Here is a 22,261-nt window from a genome sequence, read left to right on the forward strand (position 1 = left end):
ATTTAGCGCATTTTTCCAGTCAGCGAAATAAGCTAAATTAAAACCCAGTGAATAATTACCCACTTTACAGTAATCTACACATTATTGGGTATCCCCAGAATTTGATGTGAATTGTATCTTCTGAAAGAGCCACTAACGACGGATGATATACATATCACTCTTTTGTGTCACATGACTGTATTCTGTGGTTTTGTGTCACAGGGTATAAAAAAAAATCATAATTTATTTACTTCAGGGAAACGAAAAGCAGATGACCATGGCGACCAACCTCCTTTGAAAAGATCAAGAAGAGAATTGAGGCCGTCAAAGAAAATGCAAGAGGCTGATGTAGAAAACATAGGATTTTCACCAGAAATGACCAAAGCACTGAAGGTAGTACGTATTATTTATTGGTGTCTTTACTCTATTTCTCTCCCACCTGGCTGTGATTGTTTAGCTGCTTAGCTGGCTGCCATATTGGTCTTGCACTCAATTAATGTTGGTGAAGTAACCTGCACGGGGATATCAGGCAAACTATTCATTGTGTATTGTAGTATTCTGCTGTTGCCGTGAGTAAAACCCTGCTTTCTTAGTCTGTAGTCAACAGTCCTAAAATAAATTCCATTGTTCTGCACACACCTTATTTTTGGAGAACACATTTTCTCCATCTTGGATCTGTTTTCTTTCATACTTTTGAAAGATAGAAAATGTTTATATCTCCAATAACAGAGCCAGGGACAATTTTATTATTCTTTCTTGCCTTTGCTTGTTGAATACTCAGGGTTTCTATTTTTCAATATTTTTATTGTGCTTCTGTAGAATAAATTGCGCATTTCCTGGCTGACAATTGATAGTGATTTTACACTAATTTTTGTGCCTTTGTTTGTACGTTCATTGCATAGATTAGTCCCCAAGCAGATAATGAAAAACCAACAAAAATACGTGATCGTAAAGACTCTGTGGAAGCAACTTTGGACAATGTGATAGCAGCAGCAAGGATAGTAGCAGGTGTGCCTGAAATGTCACCTGATGGAACACCAATGAAGAAAAAACGTGGAAGGAAACCCAAAATTGTGAAAGAGATGGAAGCTGCTGCAGCTGCAGCTGCTGCTGCGGATGCTGTTAATGCTGCTGGAAAACCAAGTACGGCCATGTCTCCAACTAATCCTTCAGGAGAGATGCCTGTGAAAAGAAAGAGAGGAAGGCCTCCGGGATCTGTGAAAAAAAAGAACCTTGAAGACAGATTAAAGCCACCCCAAAAGTCAATAACTGCTGAAGTAAGTAGAGTACTTTATTTTAACCTGAAGAATATGCCTTATGTGTGACCTAAAAAAATGTCACTCAGTAGAAAATATGCACATGTTGTTACAACATTATATACCGTACTCGCCCAGTGTGTTTTTGTGGGGTTGGCACTTACCAGAGAAAGGGTGCAAATGACAATTTTAGTATGTACCATTGATTGAGGAGAATATTACCTCTTTTGGAGAAAAAATTAAATTGTGAAATTAGTTTTTAGTCTCTTGGAACAGTCAAAAACTTCATCATCTCTATTGACGAATGTGTGTGATCAAACACAAACCCTTGATAAAAAGCATTTTCCGCATGTTTTCTTGCGCGATTTGACCTGCAACAACATCCTTTGACCTCGTAGGTCAAGTCTGTTATAGACCAATCAGAATGTTGTATTGTACTGACGCATTACTCTGGGAATTCTGGAAGACATTCTTGGTAACGCAATCCAAAAGTGAGTTATCGATGTCAAAGTATGATCTGTTGGAACTGATTTTAGCGAAAAAGGGTGGCATGATTTTTTCTTAAACTTATAATTAGCAATTTTCAAAGGTAAACTAAATGTGGAATGAAGTATTCAACGCCTTTCACATTTGTTAACAGGTCATTGTCGAACATTAGTTTACGCACCATTACCGCATTTGCAACATTTTCATGGTCAATATCCACACTGTATTATTTAAATACGACTGCCAGTATTCAGAAAAGTCAACCAATGATCCAAGACCAGGTTTTTATTGGTAGACAGTCAAATTTGGACATTTTAGTAGGGGATGGGCGCATAGCCGAATGTGAACCCAAAAATAGAAATGTCCCAAAAAGTGGTGTTGGGCGCTAAGCCGGTCGAGTATGGTACTTGCTATCAGATTTACAACATAAAAATTTTAGGGTATGTAGAGAAAACTGTTGAAGTTGAGTTCTTCTTTCAATCCAAATCTTCACGTTTCTGGATGATTTGAACTGCCATAATGACTTATTAACCAATAAGAATGTATGTTATACCAGTGGAATTCTCTCGCTTCGTTTAGCACAGGTGTCAATACAGTATATAAACGAATGGCAGTTTCACTTGTTCCTGTCTGTAGAACCCCCCTCGGTGTTAAGCCTGTGTAATATTCAAAATCTTCTCTTTTTCTTCTAGATGACTAAAGATTTTGCTGAAATGCAAGAAGATGAAAACCCTCTTGTTATTGACACTAGTATTATCAGCGATGCGATACAGTCGGCCACTAATGGGAATAGCGAAAATAACGACAGCGAGTGTAGCAATGGCAATTGTAGTGGTAGTGGTAATGGCTGCAGTACCACCAGTATGACCAATGGCAAAAATACTTCTCGGACAACTGGCGGAGGAGCTGGTGCATCACGAAAGGAAAATGTGTGCCAAGTGTGTGAACGGCCGGGAGAGCTGCTACTATGTGAGGGCCAGTGCTGTGGAGCTTTTCATCTCGACTGTATAGGACTACAACAAATGCCATCTGGCGTGTTCAAATGTGATGAATGCATTTCAGGTTGGTTTTTGTGAGATATGAGTATTTTTTTTGTTTTCTTAGATTCACATTTTGAAAAATATCCTGCAATCAGACTCTGGAATACAGGCTAAGTATTGCCTTTCCATCCAAGAGTCATCAATGCTATATATACACACCATCAAGAAAATTAAAGCTCGAAAGCACCGTGACCAACGAACACTAACCTCTTAATTGTACAGAGTGGATATTAAATACGAGTCTTCAAGTTCCTACGCTGGGCATTGTCCAATTTATAAAGTTGCATTTTGTAATTCTTACCAACATTCCTCCTGCTTGGCATAAATTAAAATGCATCGTAATATTGTAGAAATGCACTGAGGATGTATTTTGTGACAGATGCAAAACTTAAGTTTATATTTAATAACTCAGTGTGTACATTTCTTTGTTATTTAAATACATGAAACATTACAGTCCTGGATACATGGGCTACTGGTTATTTTCTTTATTTTATTTTTGGCGATTTTAAGAATGAAATTCTTCTAGTCAAAGTTGATGAATTGTAGTATATAGGCAGCTTTTTTTAAATGAAGCAAATTTAAGAAAAATACAGAAATAAACACCTTTTATAACCTAATTAATGTAAACTAAACTAATAAAGACGAACACATAAACAAAACTGTCTGTTCATTCATCTTTATTGCTCAAAATCCAACTTGAGTGCATTTCTCACCTCCTCCCATTCCCATTCTATCTGGCTTCCCACAAACTAGTTTTCTTTCCTTTTGTTCTTTTGTTCTCTGTTCTGTTCAACATGGTTGCCTCATTCATGGAATTCTTCTTATGTGACACTTTCTCCATCTGTATATATTTTATTGAAATGTGAGAATGTTCCTCACAAAATGACAACCCTCGATACTGACAACTAGTCTTCATAATGGCTCAGTTGGAAGAATTTTTCTAATGGGTTATGTGTGACCAAAATAATAGATGTCTGTTTGCCTTTGTGTATGCGTGCAATTTTTTGTGCATTATGGCCTAAGAAATAGATTTGTTCTATTTGCCATCTCTGCAGCTGTGTAACTTTGGATGCCCTGTGTGTGTGTGTGTGTGTGTGTGTGAAGATTGAAAGCCCAATGAAATGAAGATTCTGCTTCTATTGTGAGATTAGATTGTTTTTGTAACTTGGTATCTAATCAATATAGCCCGGTATGTTGTCAAGGTGGATACATTTCCTCTAAGACAGTTGGGTCATCTGTTGTTGAACTTTTGTTGAAATGCACGCCGATTGGTTTCATTTGGACATGGATGGATAGATGGTTTGTATTGTTTCAGTGCATTTATAGTGGTGTTAGCAGGTAGATGGTGTTGGGCATTTGTATGTTAAGTTGTGGTTTGAATTGGTTTGTTGCATGTATAATTAATTCAAGTGTTGTGCATGCTGTATTTGATCACAACCATTTGGATTTTATTTCAATGAAATATTGAAAATTTAGCCATTATCCCAATTCTTGTAGTTGTTGCACAAATGCTTCTAATACTGGGATTACCACCTGGTGAGTGCTTCCAGGGAGCTGTGCTTTTGGCGCTTGTCAATGCAGTGCCTGACAAAACGCTTTCTGTTTTAGGTGTCCATTCATGTTTCATCTGTACCAAATGTGATATCGAAGTAAAGCGCTGTTCAGTTGCTTTGTGTGGCAAATTTTATCATGAAGACTGCTTGAAGAAGTGGACACTGACCAGGTTTGATGGGAAAGGTGTTACTTGCCCTTTACACACCTGTCAAGCCTGTGCTGCAGACAACCCAAGGAATCCCAAAGCCACTAAAGGTATGGTTGTGTGAAAGATAACCTGCAAAACTCTAAAATTGTGTTTATACTGGGTTGCAGGCAGGAGTCTCTAAGAGTTTTTTTACCCTGCTTTGCCAATTTTTTAACCCTTTCACCACCAGACTATCTCACTCAAATTTTTCTGCACTTTTTGTTTATATTTTTCAAAATGTTCAGAAATGAACTCTAATTTTGGAATCAATAGACAAATTTCCATTTTCCATCAAAAAATGTGGCTGTGGCCATTTTTGTCTCAATCTTCTGAAAGAAAGTGCAGACTATAAACAGAACTATTTTGTGAATTTGTGATGCGAAAAAATGGACTGGTGGTGAAAAGGTCCTTTGTAGATAAATGGAATCTGTTGTCTTAAAGTTAGTTGACATGAATGCATGTGATTGTTCTACTGTGTATTTAATTAAGGCCATGCGTCGGGAAGTATGATTAGTAATCAATAATGTAGAGAATTTGCAAGAATTGCTTGAGTAGGTCTTGAATTCGCACATTAGTTTTAAAAAGCATCTATAAAAGGGTGTGAACCTGTGGTGTAGGAATCTGAATAGATCAAGTGATTTGTTACTCAACACTGACCTGTATTTGCAGTAAGTTACTGTACTATAGACAATGGTTGAGATAACATGAACAAATATCTGGGCAATCGCCTATTTTCCCTAAAAATGTCTGGCCCTCAACTCTTATTAATTTCCCTGTATACCTGAAGTGACTTTACATTTTACCTCCAACTAACAGGACGATTAACACGATGTGTTCGGTGTCCAACTGCTTATCATACTGGTGACACCTGTATAGCTGCTGGAAGCATTGTACTTGCCTCCAATGCTATAGTTTGTAGTAAGCACTTCCAGCCTGTGAAAACACAGAAGCATCATTCGCATGTCAACGTCAGCTGGTGCTTTATGTGCTCCAAAGGTAAGACTGACAGATATATTTTTACCTGCTATAAACAGAAGTTAGCAATGCAGTTAAAACCCACAGGCATACAAGTTGATCAAAGGAGACCATACCAGAATGACCATATAACCATACACTAACTCGCATCCAAATGCGACTACCATGCTTTGCATAGTACGAGACCCATACCCCCAAACATGTGCACAGGACACAACGACCATGTTTTGCAAATAGCCCTGGATCTATGGCGTTGTCAGAGTGAGTGTTATTTACATTCGGTTGCTGGCTGCCACTCAAACACCAGGGTGAATCCTGCTACAGCAGAATGAGATGGATGTGCACTGTTTTTGGTCAAAATCTTGGTTTATTCATAAAAATCTCAATTGTGTTTATGATAACCACTGTCTATCGTATTATTGTTATTTACAAGTGAGGATAAAAATTACATTTTTTTTTTGTCATTTGGTTCTATTCTAGCATTGATCATAAATATGATTCATTGCAAGTGTTGGGCTGGCAACCTAAGAACTGTTCTGTAATGGAATCTATGGAATAATTGATTATATATCCACAGTATACTGAAAAGTATGTCAAAATGTCACTTGCTGAATGAAATGCTATGAATTTTGTATTTGTTAGGGGGAAGTTTGATGTGTTGTGAAAGTTGCCCAGCAGCGTTTCATCCCGATTGTATCGGATATGACGAGATCCCAGATGGTAGCTGGTATTGTCGTGATTGTACTAATGGTAAACGACCTCAATATGGTGATATCGTCTGGGTCAAGTTGGGAAATTACAGGTTAGTGGTACAATATTACATGTTTCCATATAAGCATCCATTCATGTGCATTTCCCGAACACATCTAGTTAACATGATTACTTCTTGTATTCCATTTCAGGTGGTGGCCAGCAGAAGTTTGTCATCCAAGAAACATTCCACTAAATATTCAAGAAAGATCCCATCAAGTTGGTGAATTTCCTGTCCATTTCTTTGGTTCGAATGATTACTATTGGACTCATCGAGCCAGGGTCTTTCACTTTCAAGAAGGGGATAAGGGGAGTGCAGAAAGAGGGTGCACCAAGGGACTTGCAGCAGTCTTCAGACAAGGTAATTATATAGTGTGGTTGGTTAGGGCCGACATGAAAAATATAATGAAATTCTGATATAAAAGTTAATCTTGAATTTAAAACACATTATTTACCCGGTAAACTTGCATATTTAATGAATATTGAAATCAATTGTTTCTCCTGCAGCTTTGAAACAAGCAAATGACAAATTCCAGGAGTGGAAAAAGGCCAAAGACCTCAGGGAAGCTAAAGATCTACATAACAGTGGAAAGAAACCAGCACCTTTTAAATTTATCAAGGTAAGTGGAAATTTTCATTAGTTTGCTCAACAAACCAACTAACACAGTAGTCACATTGTCATTTTTCCCTAGTTTACTAATTTTCTTCTTTACTTAGCTTGCTTGATAAGTTATGCCATATTCATCCGTATTGTATCTTACTTTCTGAATTGCATTACGAATTTTCTGTGCTCTAAAGCAACTTTTTTCAAATTTTTTGGTATGGAAAGGAGATACTATATTCGGATTAGTATGGTAGCCACCTTACTTGATAGGTCTGGTTCTTATGTATGTTTCACTTTCTACAGATGCAATGTGATAATTAAATTAATCCAGCTTATATTAGTCAGGTAAGTTGAGACAATACTGAATCTGTATACTGTGTATTGTGACTTTACTTGCTTCCCTACCCCATTACTTCCCTTTTAATAGATTCTGTCTTGTTGACTGTGTCCAATAGGACATTGCACATAATAGGGATAATCAACGAGTACTAAATAATGCTGGATTTAATCATTACTTTTGTTTGCGATTTTCAGACAAATAAACCTGTAGGCAAAGTTGTAATGCAGCAATGTGATATATCTCAATGTACACCATGTGAATGTAAGGCTGACATGAAGAACCCCTGTGGACCAGACAGTGACTGTCTAAATCGTATGCTTTTAATAGAATGCCATTCGCAGGTTTGCCCTGCTGGGGATAATTGTCAGAATCAACGTTTTCAAAAGATGCAGTATCCTGAGACTATTCCATTCCGTACCGATGAGAAAGGACGAGGCTGGGGATTAAAAACCACGCAGGATATTAAAAAGGTGCACATCATATCAATCATTGCTTTTTTTTTTTGTAGTTTTTAAAGCCCACCATGCCCTCGAATTTAAACTATAAGTTGTTGAACATTTTTGGCTTCACTAAAACTTCAGCGTGGTTTAATGATGTCACGCCAATTTTGTTTTGATGTGGACAGCTTGTTCGTCACGTCTCGATTAAGAATTTGCTTCCTTATATTTGTCAGTTCTGAGAAAACTTGTTTCTCCCTGAAAACTACCAGCTCAATTACTTTGACACTTGGTATGTAGGTGCCTTGGGTGCTATTTTCGACTTCTTGAAAACTACAAGTTTCCATGTATCAGTACAGTCTAAAATGGACTGTCGCATGACGTGTGAATAGCGTTTTAGTAAGAAATGTGTACACCCAACTGTTATTATTGTTACTGTATAACGGCCGTTCTGAGAATTATTCGGAGAGTCAGTTAGCAATATATCTTGTAACTTTGCAAAACATTTGCAGGTAAAACGCTGTTTTCAAAAACATGTGTTGGATACCATATATTATGTTGTATATGAATTCAAAGTGTTCTTTTAAAGTGCCTGTGAAATGGCTGCTATTTTCACGCCTAAAATTATACATAAATATTATTTTTTTATGTTTCTGAGCATGAATTATTTTTTTAAGTGAAAAAATGTGTTTTAAACTCAATTTACGGCAACTTTATTTTTGTGTATTTTAAAACGAGGCTCCTCATTAGCTTCTTATTTGCATACAGAAATTCCCCTTGTGATGTCAGATGGGGAAGTCACATGGCAGCTTGCATTGTCGATACGTGTAAATAAGGCAAATTTCTTCTGCAGTTTTCTCGTCTTCGACTAAATTTTCACTTATGTACTTGTTCGTCAAGGAGGAATGGACCATAATGAACACGTAGTATAAATTGTTGTTGCATGGGGTTGAGTTAAATGCGAAATATGTTCGTTCTGGTGTAGCTGTGATCGTCAGCGGCGCACGTTTGTACACTGTCGCTGGACAAAATAGAATTTGACGTTGGAATTGTCTCGTTATTTAGCAGGTTACTAGGCACGTCACTACACTGTTTTATTTCATCGATCGTCTGAGTAAAACTTTCAAAATAAAAATAAAAGAGAACATATTTTGACATTCTAAACATTAGACCATAGTGATCACTAAAAAATAATTAAAAAAACGACAAATTACAGTTACTAAATAAATGACAGCCGCGTGGAAATAAATTGAAATTTTGTTGAAATAGGAGAATGCGTCGGGTCACGACGAGGGAAAGTGCGTTAAAAGCGGCGTTTAATTGGATAACAAAAATAATTGAGATCGACACACATACAGATAAATTCAGAGTGGATTCGAGTTAGCGTGATCCATGGCGTGATTGTCATAATAATAACATCATATTAAAACTTGATTTGGTGGAAACACATTGACCAAGCCCGGATTCTTAATTCAGAAATTATTGCGCAGATCAAGCTGCAAGCATGGAGGTAAAAAAAGAACAGAGGTGTGAATTCGACATTCAACACAAACCACCAAACAATTCAGAAACTTTTAGCCTTCAACAATGAAAACAATTAAAGTCCTATTATAAAACGCGGTTTATATTACAATGTATCAATTTAAAAATTGGGATCAAAAGCTCAAGTTCGGGGTGCGGTTTCTATTTTTTGTCCACAACACATGCACAAAACAAACAATACACCGTACAATCTTTTGAATAGGCGTCGGGGAAGAGTGAAAGGCCTTATTTTGGTTCTAAAATAGACGTTACGAAATGTTGAAAAATTACAGTCAATCAAAAAAAAATTTCACATGATACAAAAAATACTCAGTATTTTTAATGTAATATGCATTTATTTTTTTAATATTCTTGGTAACAAAAAGTATATTCTAACAGAAGTTTCAAATAAAAACACGAATGCACTGCTTAGTAGCAAATGATCACAGAACGGTAGCTTGATCCGGCCATGCTGCGGGTCACAAGTGAATAACTTGCTTGTTTTAGAAGTGTTGATATTGGTAATTATTATTTAGTAGTGATTACAATAACGCACGAAAAATAAATTCGTTGAATTGTTATAAAATGCAAGTAAAATTCAACTTAGTTTCCCCGTAAGCGAATGATTTTAGTCACATGTAAACAGCCGATACGATATCCGCCATGTTTTTGAATGCTCACGTGACGTATTATTGACCAGATAGGTCAAGACGCTAATTAACCAATCAAAATGCTGGATGGTGCCCACGTGTCTAATTTACACAGCTCATTTAAATATGTTAATGACAGTTCAGTGACCTCATTGTGAACACAACACGGAAGAGATTTACCAATAATGTAGTGCGATCTTTTGCCTTTGATTTCCATGGGAAAAGGTCATGATTTTTTTTTAAATCAAGAAATTATTTGTTTCGAAAGATAAATTATTCTTCAATGCTCAGTTTAACACTTTTACGGTGATAAAAGCTCATTGTCTAAAACTTACGAAACACAGACGTATTCAGAAAGAGTATTGACAGAGATCGCCGCCAGAACAAAAGCAGTTTCATTGCCTGTCTGACATCTTATCACCGCTGAACAATAAAGAGGTGTGAATATTTTTAGGCATGTTGTCGAAACAAATGAATAGGATTAGGAACACTGCCGTTTTGGAACAGCTGGTTGAAACAATGAAGTCAGTCACGGTCTTATTGAATTGGGGGTGCGGTTAGTAATAGGTACTTTTCAAGTTTTCAATTTTTGTTAAGAACTCTTTAACCCCGAAGCCGGAATTGGGGGTGCGGTTACTATTACGTATGCGGTTTATATTAGGACTTTAACGGTAGCAGTGTGTAAGGGCTGTGTAATTTCCTGTTTGTCCAACGCTTCGTTTTCATGTCACTGTCAAAATTATTGCTACCTTTTACTTAACAAGGGACTAAATGGTCTCTATAAAACGATAATCAGGATCGCAAAAAAATCAACTCATTTGAAACACTTGCCGGACGTCTCTCTCTCTTCTGAAATTCGCCTCGGTCATCATTGTCCGGAATCTATTTCTTTCAAAAGTGTTGCGCCAGGTTTATGTTGGCGGCGTTTTTCTTTAAACCTAGGGGTTTTTTTTCATGGACAAGGACAGTTTTTCCAAAAAAGGAATCTGAGGTTTAGTAGCTTTCGTCCACTGATGTCGCACCTTCGGATCGGTTAGAAACGTGTGAATACTTACACTATGACTATACGTTTATTACAGAGTATTGCATACTAACCCCTTTGGTTAATGAAATTTTAATTTCATAAACAAATGGGATAATTGCCAATTATCATATAATACTGGTTAAATAAAATCGAAATAACAGTGGATAGCTCCCGTAGGGGGCGTCCTTCCCCTGTCATCTGATTTGCATACTTCCAATTTTAACCACGAGATTGATTCACGGTTGAAATTTGGGCTTGCCAAAATATCATTGTTTTTGCGGTGGAAATACATTGTTACCACCCATCAACACAGCCACCGAACTATTAGTGTGTCAGGAAGCTCTTGTGGACATCAAGAACTTCGTACTTAGTCACCTTGAGTAAAAAATTGTAGTTTTAGTAACGAAACTCAAAAGCCCGCCTTCAGTTTCAAGATGGCGGAAAATATGGATACCGGAGAGTTGAACACCGTTCATCCCAGCACTTCGGATTCAAACACTTTCGGACGAAAGTGTGAAGAGTGCCATATATCGATGCTCACTTACGATGATCACCGTATTTGCATTCCATGTGGCAGAAAATGTAATGGGCACATCAACTGCGGTGTTTGCCTCGCCTGGCCGATAGAAACTTGGAACTGGGATTCCCGCCTACGCAAGTCAACGGGAAAATCAGGAAAGAAGAAATCCAAAAAACGTCATTTGGAGGAGTCTTCGGTTTCATCGGTACCTACCAACGCTGAGGACGAACTATTGGCAGACGAACCCAGCCAAAAACGTCCAAAGGAGACTGACAATGAGCAAAGTGTTATAGCTCATTTACAGAACAAGGTGGATCTACTGACCAAAAAAATTAAAGTTTTGGAAAACCCAGGAGACGAAGAGGTACCACCAAAAGCATGGAGTGTCAGCGCTCTCCAGGCGGAAAAGAAAAAATCCTACACAACAGTGGTGCGAGAAAATGTTGAAGACGCACTGGCTGAGGCAGGCGTGATTTTTTCTACTGAAGATGCTACAAGCAACGCGGGGGAGGCCGGCTCGTCGAAAACCACAACAGCGAGTGGTACCGACAAGGAGGACCCCGAATTCAAAATCCGCTCCGATGCTATCACGAAAGGTGCGGTTATGGTCAAGAAAATCTTACCGCTACAGCCACCAAGGACGACTTCTTGGGGACTAACCGGGACGATTGGAGCAGACGCTACCAAAAAGTCATACCGCCCGCTGATGAGTGGAAAACACCGGTCGGTACCGACGCCAGCCTGCACGAACGACCTCTCGGCGTACAACCACCAGAACTGGAGCCATGCGTCCGGGAAATGGTCGCCGAAGGAAGTATAACGAAACATCCACTCGGCAAACCACAAGTTTACATCCCGTATTGCCTGTCCCAGTCAATGCTATGTAGATTGGAAAACAACGTTTGGGACACTTCTCTTGCATTAAGCCATAGAGAATTTTTCACTACTACTACACAAATTCAGTTAGCGAAATTCAAAACAGACAACATCACCAAGGATGAACTGTTTAGCACATTAGAGCCGCTGTTGGTCGCGACTAACGTCGTCGACGCTGACATAATACAGAGTCACCTCCAGTTACGAGCGACTATTCAACACTCTCGCCGTGCAGCAGTTTGGTCCGCTATGCTAAAGACAGCCGCCAACGCTGAAATCAAGAACGAATTGGCGACGATCTATTTCAGAGGGACCAAATTATTCGACGGAAAACTCAGCGCTGTGAATTCTAAGTTGAATGAGAAAGCAGCGGCAAAAGTTAACCGTGTGATGATCGAAGGCGCCTTTAAAGCCAAGCAAGCCGCTAATAACAAACAGAGCATCGCGACCGAGGCGAAGCCAGTTAACCAAGCTACTACGGGTCAGCCCAAGGGAAACGCAAAGGCAAACCCGAATCAGGCAAAAGGAAAAAGTGAAAACCAGCAGCGACAGAATAAACAATTCTTGAAACAGACTGGTAACACTAAAAAGTCTTCCTGACTATACGTCAGCAAATATGGTTAATGTATCAAAACAAGGTGCGATTAAACATGTCAAATATTACTCAAGTCTCAGAGTATTTTTGTCAAACAAATCAAACCACAGATCCCCTTACACATATACCACTTGCATTAAACGATTCGGTTCAGTGCCCAGGTCGGCGGGAACCAAGTCGTGCAAAACATCGTGCATTAAGCGATTTTGTTCAGTGCCCAGGATGGCGGGAACTCAATCGTGCACAACAAAAACACGGTCGGCCACACCTCAGGTCGGTGGGCGATCGTATAAACAAACAACCGGCCGAATGCGTGGACCTAGGGAGAATGACGCATCGACCGGTGAAAAAACAGAAACCCGTAAGGCAGAGTCCCTACTCCCCTCCAGGTTTGAAAAAAAGGGGGGGAAGGACGTTAAACGGGGATATAACGCCGCATTCACTCCAGGGGGAAATGGAGAAATCGGCGATGTCAATGTATACCGCCACAAGCGACCGAGGGTTGGTGAGTCCCTCGACGCCGGTGGCACTGCGTCTGCAGAAATGTATTCCCCGGTGGAAAGAAACTATAAACGATCCGTATGTGATATCGATAATAACACACGGGTATTGAATACCGTTGATAAAAGAACCGAAATGCAAAAAAAGAACATGTATTTCGGGGAAACCGGGCTCTACTCAGTCAACAATACTGAAAGAAAGCGTGGAAATACTACTCGGAAAAAAGGTAATTCAGCGGGTACAAAACCCGAAAAATTCTTTCATCTCGAGGTTATTTCCCGTCAAGAAATCCAACGGTGGGTACAGGCTGGTGCTGGATTTAAAGGAGTTGAACAAATTTGTGAAGAAAGAAACGTTCAAAATGTTAACTCCGGCACTAGTGAGAGCGTCAATTCAAAAAGGGGACTGGATGACGTCCCTCGACTTGACCGACGCTTACCTGCACATACCAATACACACAGAAAGCAGGCGCTTGTTACGATTCATGGTGAACGGTGTAACGTATCAGTACACCGTCCTACCTTTCGGCCTGACGTCAGCCCCACTTCTGTTTACAAAAGTTCTACGCACAGTGGTGGCGTTACTGCACAAGAACGCAGCAGACGTCAACCCCTACTTAGACGACTGGCTGATAAAAAGTCAAAATCGGAACCTGATTTGTCAATCAACCGAGCGGACTGTCAGTCTACTGTTAAAGCTAGGTTTTCTGATAAATATGGAAAAATCAGAATTAATACCGACGCAGAAAATAGTCTTTCTGGGCATGGAACTGGATGCGGAGAAAGGCATGATCCGACCAGCCCAGCACAGAATCGACAATGTACAAAAAATGATACAATCATTTCTAAAACAAAAACAAGCCACACTACGCCAGGTAATGCGACTAGTGGGGATGTTAACTTCGATGAGGTGCTTAGTACCGAGAGCGGCGCTACAGTCCAGACCGATCCAACGCCTAGTGTTAGACGCACAGTTAAAAATGCGACTATCAAAGGACGGGATAAAATACGAAAAACCGGTACTGTTCACACCGGCCTTTCTGGAATCACTTCCGTGGTGGGGCAACCTAAAGAACCTCACGGCGGGGATTCCCATGGACAAGGCGAAACCGACAGTAACGTTAGTGACGGACGCATCCATGACGGGCTGGGGAGGGCACTGCATGGACGGGATTGCACACGGTCAGTGGAACGAAAAACAAAGGAAATTTCACATAAACCGACTGGAAATGCTAGCGGTGCAGTTTTCCCTGCAGTCCTTCAAAAAAGCGGTAAAAAACCGGGCCGTGTTAATAAGATCCGACAATCAGACTGTAGTAGCTCACCTCAACAAGGAAGGGGGAACGAAATCACAGTCGTTAAACGACCATGCTGTAGCAATGCTAAAGTGGTGTGCACAAAACAAAGTCGAGCTGATGTGCAAACATATACCGGGAGTCCAAAACGGTGTAGCGGACTCGCTATCCCGGGGGAAACCTTACGACGACACAGAATGGGAGCTGTCACAGACGGCAGTAAACCTAGTGTTCAACATGTGGGGGGAACCCCAGGTAGATCTGTTTGCAACACCGGAAAACAAAAAACGTCCCGTTTTTGTGACGCGTTATCCGGACAAACAGTCACTGACGTGGTACGCACTTCAGATGGAGTGGGGCGGAATGTTCAGTTACGCATTCCCACCATTTCCATTGATCCACCGAACGTTACAAAAACTGGAACAATCGGAGAACTCGCACATGATTCTAGTGGCACCGAACTGGCCGTCTCAGACTTGGTTTCCGTTACTGCTGTCTCTGCTAACGGACCATCCGAGAAGCCTGCCACAAGAAATCACGTTGACACAACCCGGCGGTTATACACCAACCAACCCGGAGCTGTACCAACTTCACGTGTGGAAACTATCCAGCAATTTAGAATTGCGCAAGGGTTTTCAAGCCAAGTGTCGCAAACAACGACGGCCGGGCTTAGGGATTCCTCAAATGGATTGTATCAATACCACTGGGAAAAATTTCGTAATTGGTGTCTTGCAGGGGATATACATCCACTCTATCCCTCTTTGCCCCAAGTAGCGGAGTTTTTTTCTTATTTGATCAACGAAAAAAAGTTGAAACCGGGGACAGTAGAAAACTATAAATCGGCGATCAACTCTGTACTCAAACTAAGCCTAGACAAAAACATTTCGGATGACCCGACAATCTCCGATCTGTTCAAGGGCTTTATTACACTGGCGGGCCCCATTGAGAGGTACAAAGCGCCTGCATGGAGCTTGTCAGTAGTCCTTGAAGCGCTACGACAATTCCCATACGAACCGAAGGAATTGGCGTCACTAAAGGACTGGACGAAAAAGACTGTTTTTCTACTAGCACTCGCTTCAGGGAGGCGAGTTAGCGAAATACACGCTCTGTCATTTGAAGACAATTTTACGGTGTTTTATCCCGATAAAGCAATTTTAATGACATCAGTAAAATTCAGAGGAAAAAATCAGAAACTGCACGAGACGGCGACTCCGATCGTTATCCCGGCACTGAGCAATATTTCCAATGAAAAACAAGACAGAATTCTTTGTCCGGTACGTGCGCTAGCTTATTATAAGAAACGTACTTCCGGGGTCAGAAGGGGTCAAAGGTCGATGTTCGTTTGTTACCAAAAAGGTAAACAAAGCTCAGCGGCGTCGAAATTCACGTTAGCGAGATGGGTAAAAGAGACAGTTTACCACGCTTATAGTGATAAGTATTTGAGCACAGAGGCAGGCAAAGTCACTGCCAAGATGCATGACTTAAGAGGCATAGGTAATACACTGGCATTTGCTAGCGGAGCTTCTTTAGCCCAGGTGCTAGCAGCCGGGTCCTGGAAAACTAGCAACACTTTTCTCTCTTATTACCTGAAAGACCTAGCGGCCGAGTCACAGGGCCTACACTCGTTAGGCTACCTAGTGACAGGCCAAGTTGTAACGAAACAATAGGGCATGTAACTTTCCGCAACTGCAAGAATTATTCAGTTAGCGGGAGTTATACAGTTGGGGGGATGGAATTTTTTCAATTCCATAATCAGGTGGGGTAGTATTTATCTGCCAAGAGATATTCTCTGGTAATCTGTCCCATTTGTTTATGAAATTAAAATTTCATTAACCAAAGGGGTTAGTATGCAATACTCTGTAATAAACTTTTAAAACTAGCGCCGAAGGCGCATATTAGTTTTTATGTTGATATAAGAGATTGCATACTTACCTTCCCACCCAAAACCACCCCAGATAAATAGCTACGAATCAATATCGTGGTCAAAAAGATCTGGAAGTATGCAAATCAGATGACAGGGGAAGGACGCCCCCTACGGGAGCTATCCACTGTTATTTCGATTTTATTTAACCAGTATTATATGATAATTGGCAATTATCCCATTTGTTTATGAAATTAAAATTTCATTAACCAAAGGTAAGTATGCAATCTCTTATATAAACATAAAAACTAATATGCGCCTTCGGCGCTAGTTTTAAAAGTTTCACTGCAACTGCCCATAACACAACATCTAAAAACTCTCTCTCTCAAAAAAGAAAATAGAAAAAAAAACGCTGACTGAAAAATGTATATCGTTTAAAAGTATACTGAATGACCAGTGTTATTATGGTACAGGGCTATGACTTCCTCTCACAATTTGGCGGTGCAATTTCGGCGAGAGTCTGAAATCCAGAAACAGTCGACCGTTTCAGGATAGGTGGGCGTGGCTACAACATGAGAAATATCCCAAATTTACTTGGATACGAGTAATCATTTTCAGCAAATTAAATCAATAACTGCCCATTTCATTGGGATACAGATCTAAAATGGGAAACGTGAGGGTGGGCATTGCACAGGCACTTTAAATTGTTATAACCATCTGAGTCCACCTGATATAGCACAATTTACAAAACAACTCACAAGTGTTGAGTAACCCCAGGTATTAATGAATTCGTCGTTGGTGGGAAGGCTCAAAGTATAGTTTCCTAGCGAGACGCGCTGCAGTTTCGCGACAGTTTTGGGCCAAACTAAAAGTTGTTTTTACATTACTGGTGCATTATGTATCAAATTCAGATTTTTAAACCGAGGTGGGAGAGTACGGAAAACTTGAATATAATGGTTTGATGGACTTTGTCAAATCAAAAGTGCCTTCCTTGAGCGAATCACTTTCAACTGCAGTTTGAAAATGACGAGGTATGACGACCATTATTATGTCTCGTCCATTATTGTAACTGGTACAACGTACTAAAATGAGCAAGGGGTTAACATTTTTCGACAAATTTAAACAACACCTAGCTTGTGATTTTCAAAATTACTGAAAATAATTACAATATAAAAAATAAAGAATGGTTGTTGTAAACGCACGCTAGATAATACTTACAATTCACCAAGCTGACAACCCCTATGAAATAGTAATCCCAAACCACGCGCCCGTCACTCAAGTGGCGCCGACAAGTCTAGATTGGGCAAAGACCAAAGTGTTTTGCAAAGGTGCAAGTCATTTTGCTAACTGACTGTCCAAATAATTCTCAGAACGGCTGTAAAGGGTGAGAATGTATGAAATTGCTAGTGACACTAAAATGCAATTGAGTTTGGCTTGGAAGTCTATGATACAAATTTTTAAATCTAAATTCTGTTTTTGCAGGGTGATTTTGTTCATGAATATGTTGGTGAATTAGTTGATGAAGAAACTTGTCGTGAACGAATCAAAAAGTGTCAGCAATTGGATATAGATAATTTTTACATGTTAACAATCGACAAGGATCATGTAATCGACGCTGGACCAAAAGGAAATTTAGCGAGGTTCATGAATCATTCTTGTGATCCAAACTGTGAAACCATGAAATGGACAATTCTTCCAGATACCCGAGTTGGCTTGTTTGCCAAGAGGGATATTACTGCTGGTAAGTCAAATGCCATAGTTTATGTAAAATAGGGGGGGGGGTTACGGGTAAGCTTTACCTGGGAGCCAATGAATATTTGGATTACAATTTCAATTATATTAGATAACTCATGAGTTTACTAGTTCTTTATAAGCCGTAGTCAACCTTTATTCTTTCAACAAATGCATAACTTTTAAAAAACAAGACTTGTAGCCAATGGGGAATTTTATCCATTAGCACATGTCTTGCAGTCTTGTGCAAGTTTATCACTATTGTCTGTGTTGTGTTGTGTTGCAGATTTATCTTTTTCTTCATTGAATTTAAAATCCTGGAAGAGTTTATTTAGGAATACTACATAATCATTTAAAAAGAAATGTGGGACACCATTATGATAAATTATTCACATGAATTTCATCAATTTTAAAGTGCGCATATTCAAATTTCATTTGGACCCATATCGAGCATAGTGCAGTGATTGTACGTAGTGATTTTAAATTGAGTGAAGTGATGTGATGAATGTTTCAGTATTGAATTCATTAGTTTCCTTTTAATGGAATTTCTAGTGTGTGTACATTTTTATGTGCAATACTGATTATTGTTTTATCTACTTTAGGTTCTGAGTTGACCTTCAATTACAATTTAGATTGCTTGGGTAATGAGAAAAAGAAGTGTGAATGTGGTGCCAAGAATTGCAGTGGATATATTGGTGTTCGGCCTCGGGTAAGCTTGTTGTAATCCAGAGACTTATAATTCAGTGTCTATCTGTCCTGAGTCATATTTCGGAACCTCTGTACCGAATCTGTTCATTCCTTGTATGTGCCTACTACAGGACATGTGCACCTGCTGTGGATTAGAGATTGATCCCTGATGGCTGATTGGCAGCCATTTTGTTTTTTGAATATGTTGGATCTTGGACATGCTTTGTCAATTTTTGTTCAAATTTAGTGCATACATTATACATGTTAGGATACATGTTCGTGAATTGTACTGAATTATGTTTATACAAGATTAGTTTATCATACACCCAATTACTGACTATACATTAGAAATATATTCAGAAACAAGTATATTCATATGACCAGTGATGTGCATATCCGATTTGATTGCACATATTAGCATGGAGCAGTACATGTCCATAAAAATTCCTTTTGTGATCAGATAAAAGACAGCAGACGTGCAGCCATCTTGCTTTTTATTCCCCATAAAATCAAGAGAGACTGTTTTTAATAATGTCTTGTTTTTACAGTCTTTACCTCAAGAGGAGAAGAAACAAAAGAAAAAGAAGCGAAAAAGGAAAAAGAAAAATAATCTAGAGAAACATGAGCATGAAGATGATTGTTTTCGATGTGGGGAAGGTGGTGAATTGGTCATGTGTGACAAGAAAACTTGTCCCAAAGCGTATCATGTGAAATGTCTTGGTCTCTCGAAAAGGCCTTATGGTATGTCTAATTGTTCTTTCACTGATAAAGTATGCCATCACATAGCCTCAACTATGTGTTTTATGAAATTGGATTTTAAATGTGTTAAGACATCACTATAGCTGTTGAGTGAAAGAAACTCAATACCTTAGTCATATTGTAATTCTATTTTTAGCTCAGCTGTCATTGTAGATGACTGAGCGGAGCTGTTCATATAGGTGATTGTCAGTCGTCGCCATTTATTGCATTTTCGACTATTTCTTGAAAACTACCAGCTAAATTGCTTTGTACTTGGTATGTGTAGGTACATTTTTTTTGTACCTTGGGTGGACCTCTATCAGATTTGTTCATTTCGTGACATCTTCAAATTTCTATTCTTGGCTACTATTTTTGTCATTTTTGGTTTTAAAAAACAAAACACAAAAAAACTATTTTCAACTTCTTAACTGCTAGTTCAATTACTTTCAAAGTGATACTTAGTATCAAATTGAGCTGGCAATTTTCAAGAAGTCTTATGGGTGTTAATTGCTCAACTTTGCTACCACAATGCTCTTGTTGGACAGCAGAGCTATTTCGTTAGTCAGGTCGCTTGTCTTTCAATCAGAATTTTAGTTGCTCAGAATTTTTGTGATTGATGACTTAATAGCATGTGGACACAATTCCATGATAGTCGTTGACTACAAGTCTTTTGGACCCCAGTGAAATGTTCAATGCTACAAAATTTGTCTTTCAAAATCAAAAGTGTACAGTATTCTGTGCTAGCACTGAGTCATAACAATAGTTAGCCACATGGTTTTTTGTCTAATACAAGTTGTAATACTAGAATTATGTGGGGGGGAAAAAATTCCATCATTGTATTGATCTCCTGCTTTATATTGGACATCATTTTACATGCAAAATACTTTGCAGTATTATCCTGATTTGTTATTTTAGCCATCTTGCCTTGTTGCTTGTCCTGACTCTTTATTTGTTGTATTTGACCAACAGGAAAATGGGAATGCCCCTGGCATCACTGTGATACCTGTGGTAAACAGTCAACCAAGTTGTGCATAGATTGTCCTAACTCTTATTGTGAAACTCATTCAAACATTTTAACAAAACACAAAGGAAAACTGTACTGTGAGGAACATGATCTTGACAACATCTCTTCTGAAAAGGACTCATCCAGTGATCTCAACAGCAAAGGAGATATTTCATCAGAAGAAAGTGCAAAGCCATCCCCAAATCCATCTGAACATGTGGAGAGTGAACTTAACAATGAATGACTTCTAACTGGAAGACATGGGCATTCTGCAACTCTGCTCAAATGTACATGTTAAAATGAGACATGATTGCAAGGAATACATCTTTGGTGCTTGGTCTGTTTCTTGATGACTGAACATTTATTATAGCAAGGTCGACCTACATTTGTTGATATGTGCACACCGGCTGCTTGTTCATCTTTTTAAACATTTCAAGAACTGACAATGTTTGGCATTTAGGGGGGGGGGGGTCTCCAAAATTTCAATTTAGACTGTATTATTCGGCTATCTGGCCTTCCTCTGAGTGGTGTGGCAGTGCTGGTTGAAGATATTTTCATTAGATTGTTTTTTATTTTTAATTTTATTTGTGTACTGTACATTTCTTTATTGAATATTAACTGCCATGTACGAATATTAAAATGCCCGTTGTTAAAACAAAACTAAATTTGACAATTCTATCAGATGTTTTTCAATAATACTGTAAAGAAGGTTCCAATATTTTTAGAACACTTTATGCAATTGGGTAGATATATAATTACTGTATAGCATGAGTGTGTGACAAGAAATGTACTACTTATTGCACATGGCCTTGTGGCAGTTCCTGCATATTTTTGTTAACAAAAAAAAAAAGGCAACCTTGTTGACTATTATTTGGCATGATCAAAAGATGTAGCCATAACTGTAAGTGAGCTTTAAAGCAATGTATTTTATAATTTTCACCTCCCTTTTAAAATTGTCTAAAATTTTCCATGCAAATTGGGTATCGAGTATTTTCTATAACTTTCACTGTATTTCTGGTCCACAGTAGGGAGCGGTTTAAAAAAAGGAATCTCTAATTTTTATACACTAGTAAAACAGATGCTGGGTTTCTCTGCTGAATGCAACTTGACTCATCCTTTATGCATATTACTGTTGTAGTGCTGTAGACAATTGAAAAGTTGCTGGAAATGAAATGTTTTACCTAAGTCAGGTTTTCTTTTTTTGCCTCAGTTTTTGTCACATGTACAGAACTCAATCTTGGGAATTTTTTAAAAAAGAATGAAGTTGTAACAGTTGCATTAATAATAATTTAACAATAAATTGTTTTATGCATTTATTGAAGTAATCCTCTTAAGAGTAGATGTAAAGTGTCAATTTTTTTATCCTGTATTTTTTATCAGAAGACCATCAATAAACAAGTCTGTCTTGGTAATATTTCTGTTGCTTTAATCTACATACACACATGTTTGTACAACTGAACAGTCCTATGTCTATTACAGTGTCCAGGCAAAATCTTTGAGCATAGTCTGATTTTAAATGTGTACACTAATAAATAATGGCGTAATTTATTTAAAAAATAAACCCCAATATTTTTTTACTCCCATGTGCGAAGCACCAAATGGGAGTCTTTGCAGTTAGTGTGTCTGTGTGTGTGCCCCCGTCTGTTCTACTG

At 38.8% G+C, this 22,261-nt stretch overlaps 1 protein-coding gene across 2 annotated transcripts in view; it reads left to right on the forward strand.

Moving 5' to 3' along the window:
• Positions 1-22,023, forward strand: part of LOC100373849 (histone-lysine N-methyltransferase NSD2-like) — a 34,026-nt gene extending 12,003 nt beyond the window's left edge. Inside the window, exons 4-16 of one of the 2 annotated variants that reach the window (XM_006812931.3) lie at positions 236-375; positions 882-1,256; positions 2,414-2,783; positions 4,370-4,570; positions 5,319-5,498; positions 6,120-6,279; positions 6,380-6,588; positions 6,735-6,847; positions 7,366-7,641; positions 17,933-18,191; positions 18,784-18,890; positions 19,417-19,609; positions 20,576-22,023. In XM_006812931.3, coding sequence (XP_006812994.2) covers positions 236-375; positions 882-1,256; positions 2,414-2,783; positions 4,370-4,570; positions 5,319-5,498; positions 6,120-6,279; positions 6,380-6,588; positions 6,735-6,847; positions 7,366-7,641; positions 17,933-18,191; positions 18,784-18,890; positions 19,417-19,609; positions 20,576-20,853 — 2,861 coding nt within the window. In that variant the 3' untranslated portion in view covers positions 20,854-22,023. The remainder of the gene's footprint in view (positions 1-235; positions 376-881; positions 1,257-2,413; positions 2,784-4,369; positions 4,571-5,318; positions 5,499-6,119; positions 6,280-6,379; positions 6,589-6,734; positions 6,848-7,365; positions 7,642-17,932; positions 18,192-18,783; positions 18,891-19,416; positions 19,610-20,575) is intronic. The other variant, XM_085504502.1, reaches the window with a different exon arrangement.
• Positions 22,024-22,261: the final 238 nt, after the last annotated feature.

This window comes from Saccoglossus kowalevskii, chromosome 10 (assembly GCF_978046115.1).
Source record: "Saccoglossus kowalevskii chromosome 10, keSacKowa6.1, whole genome shotgun sequence".
NCBI lineage: Eukaryota > Metazoa > Hemichordata > Enteropneusta > Harrimaniidae > Saccoglossus > Saccoglossus kowalevskii.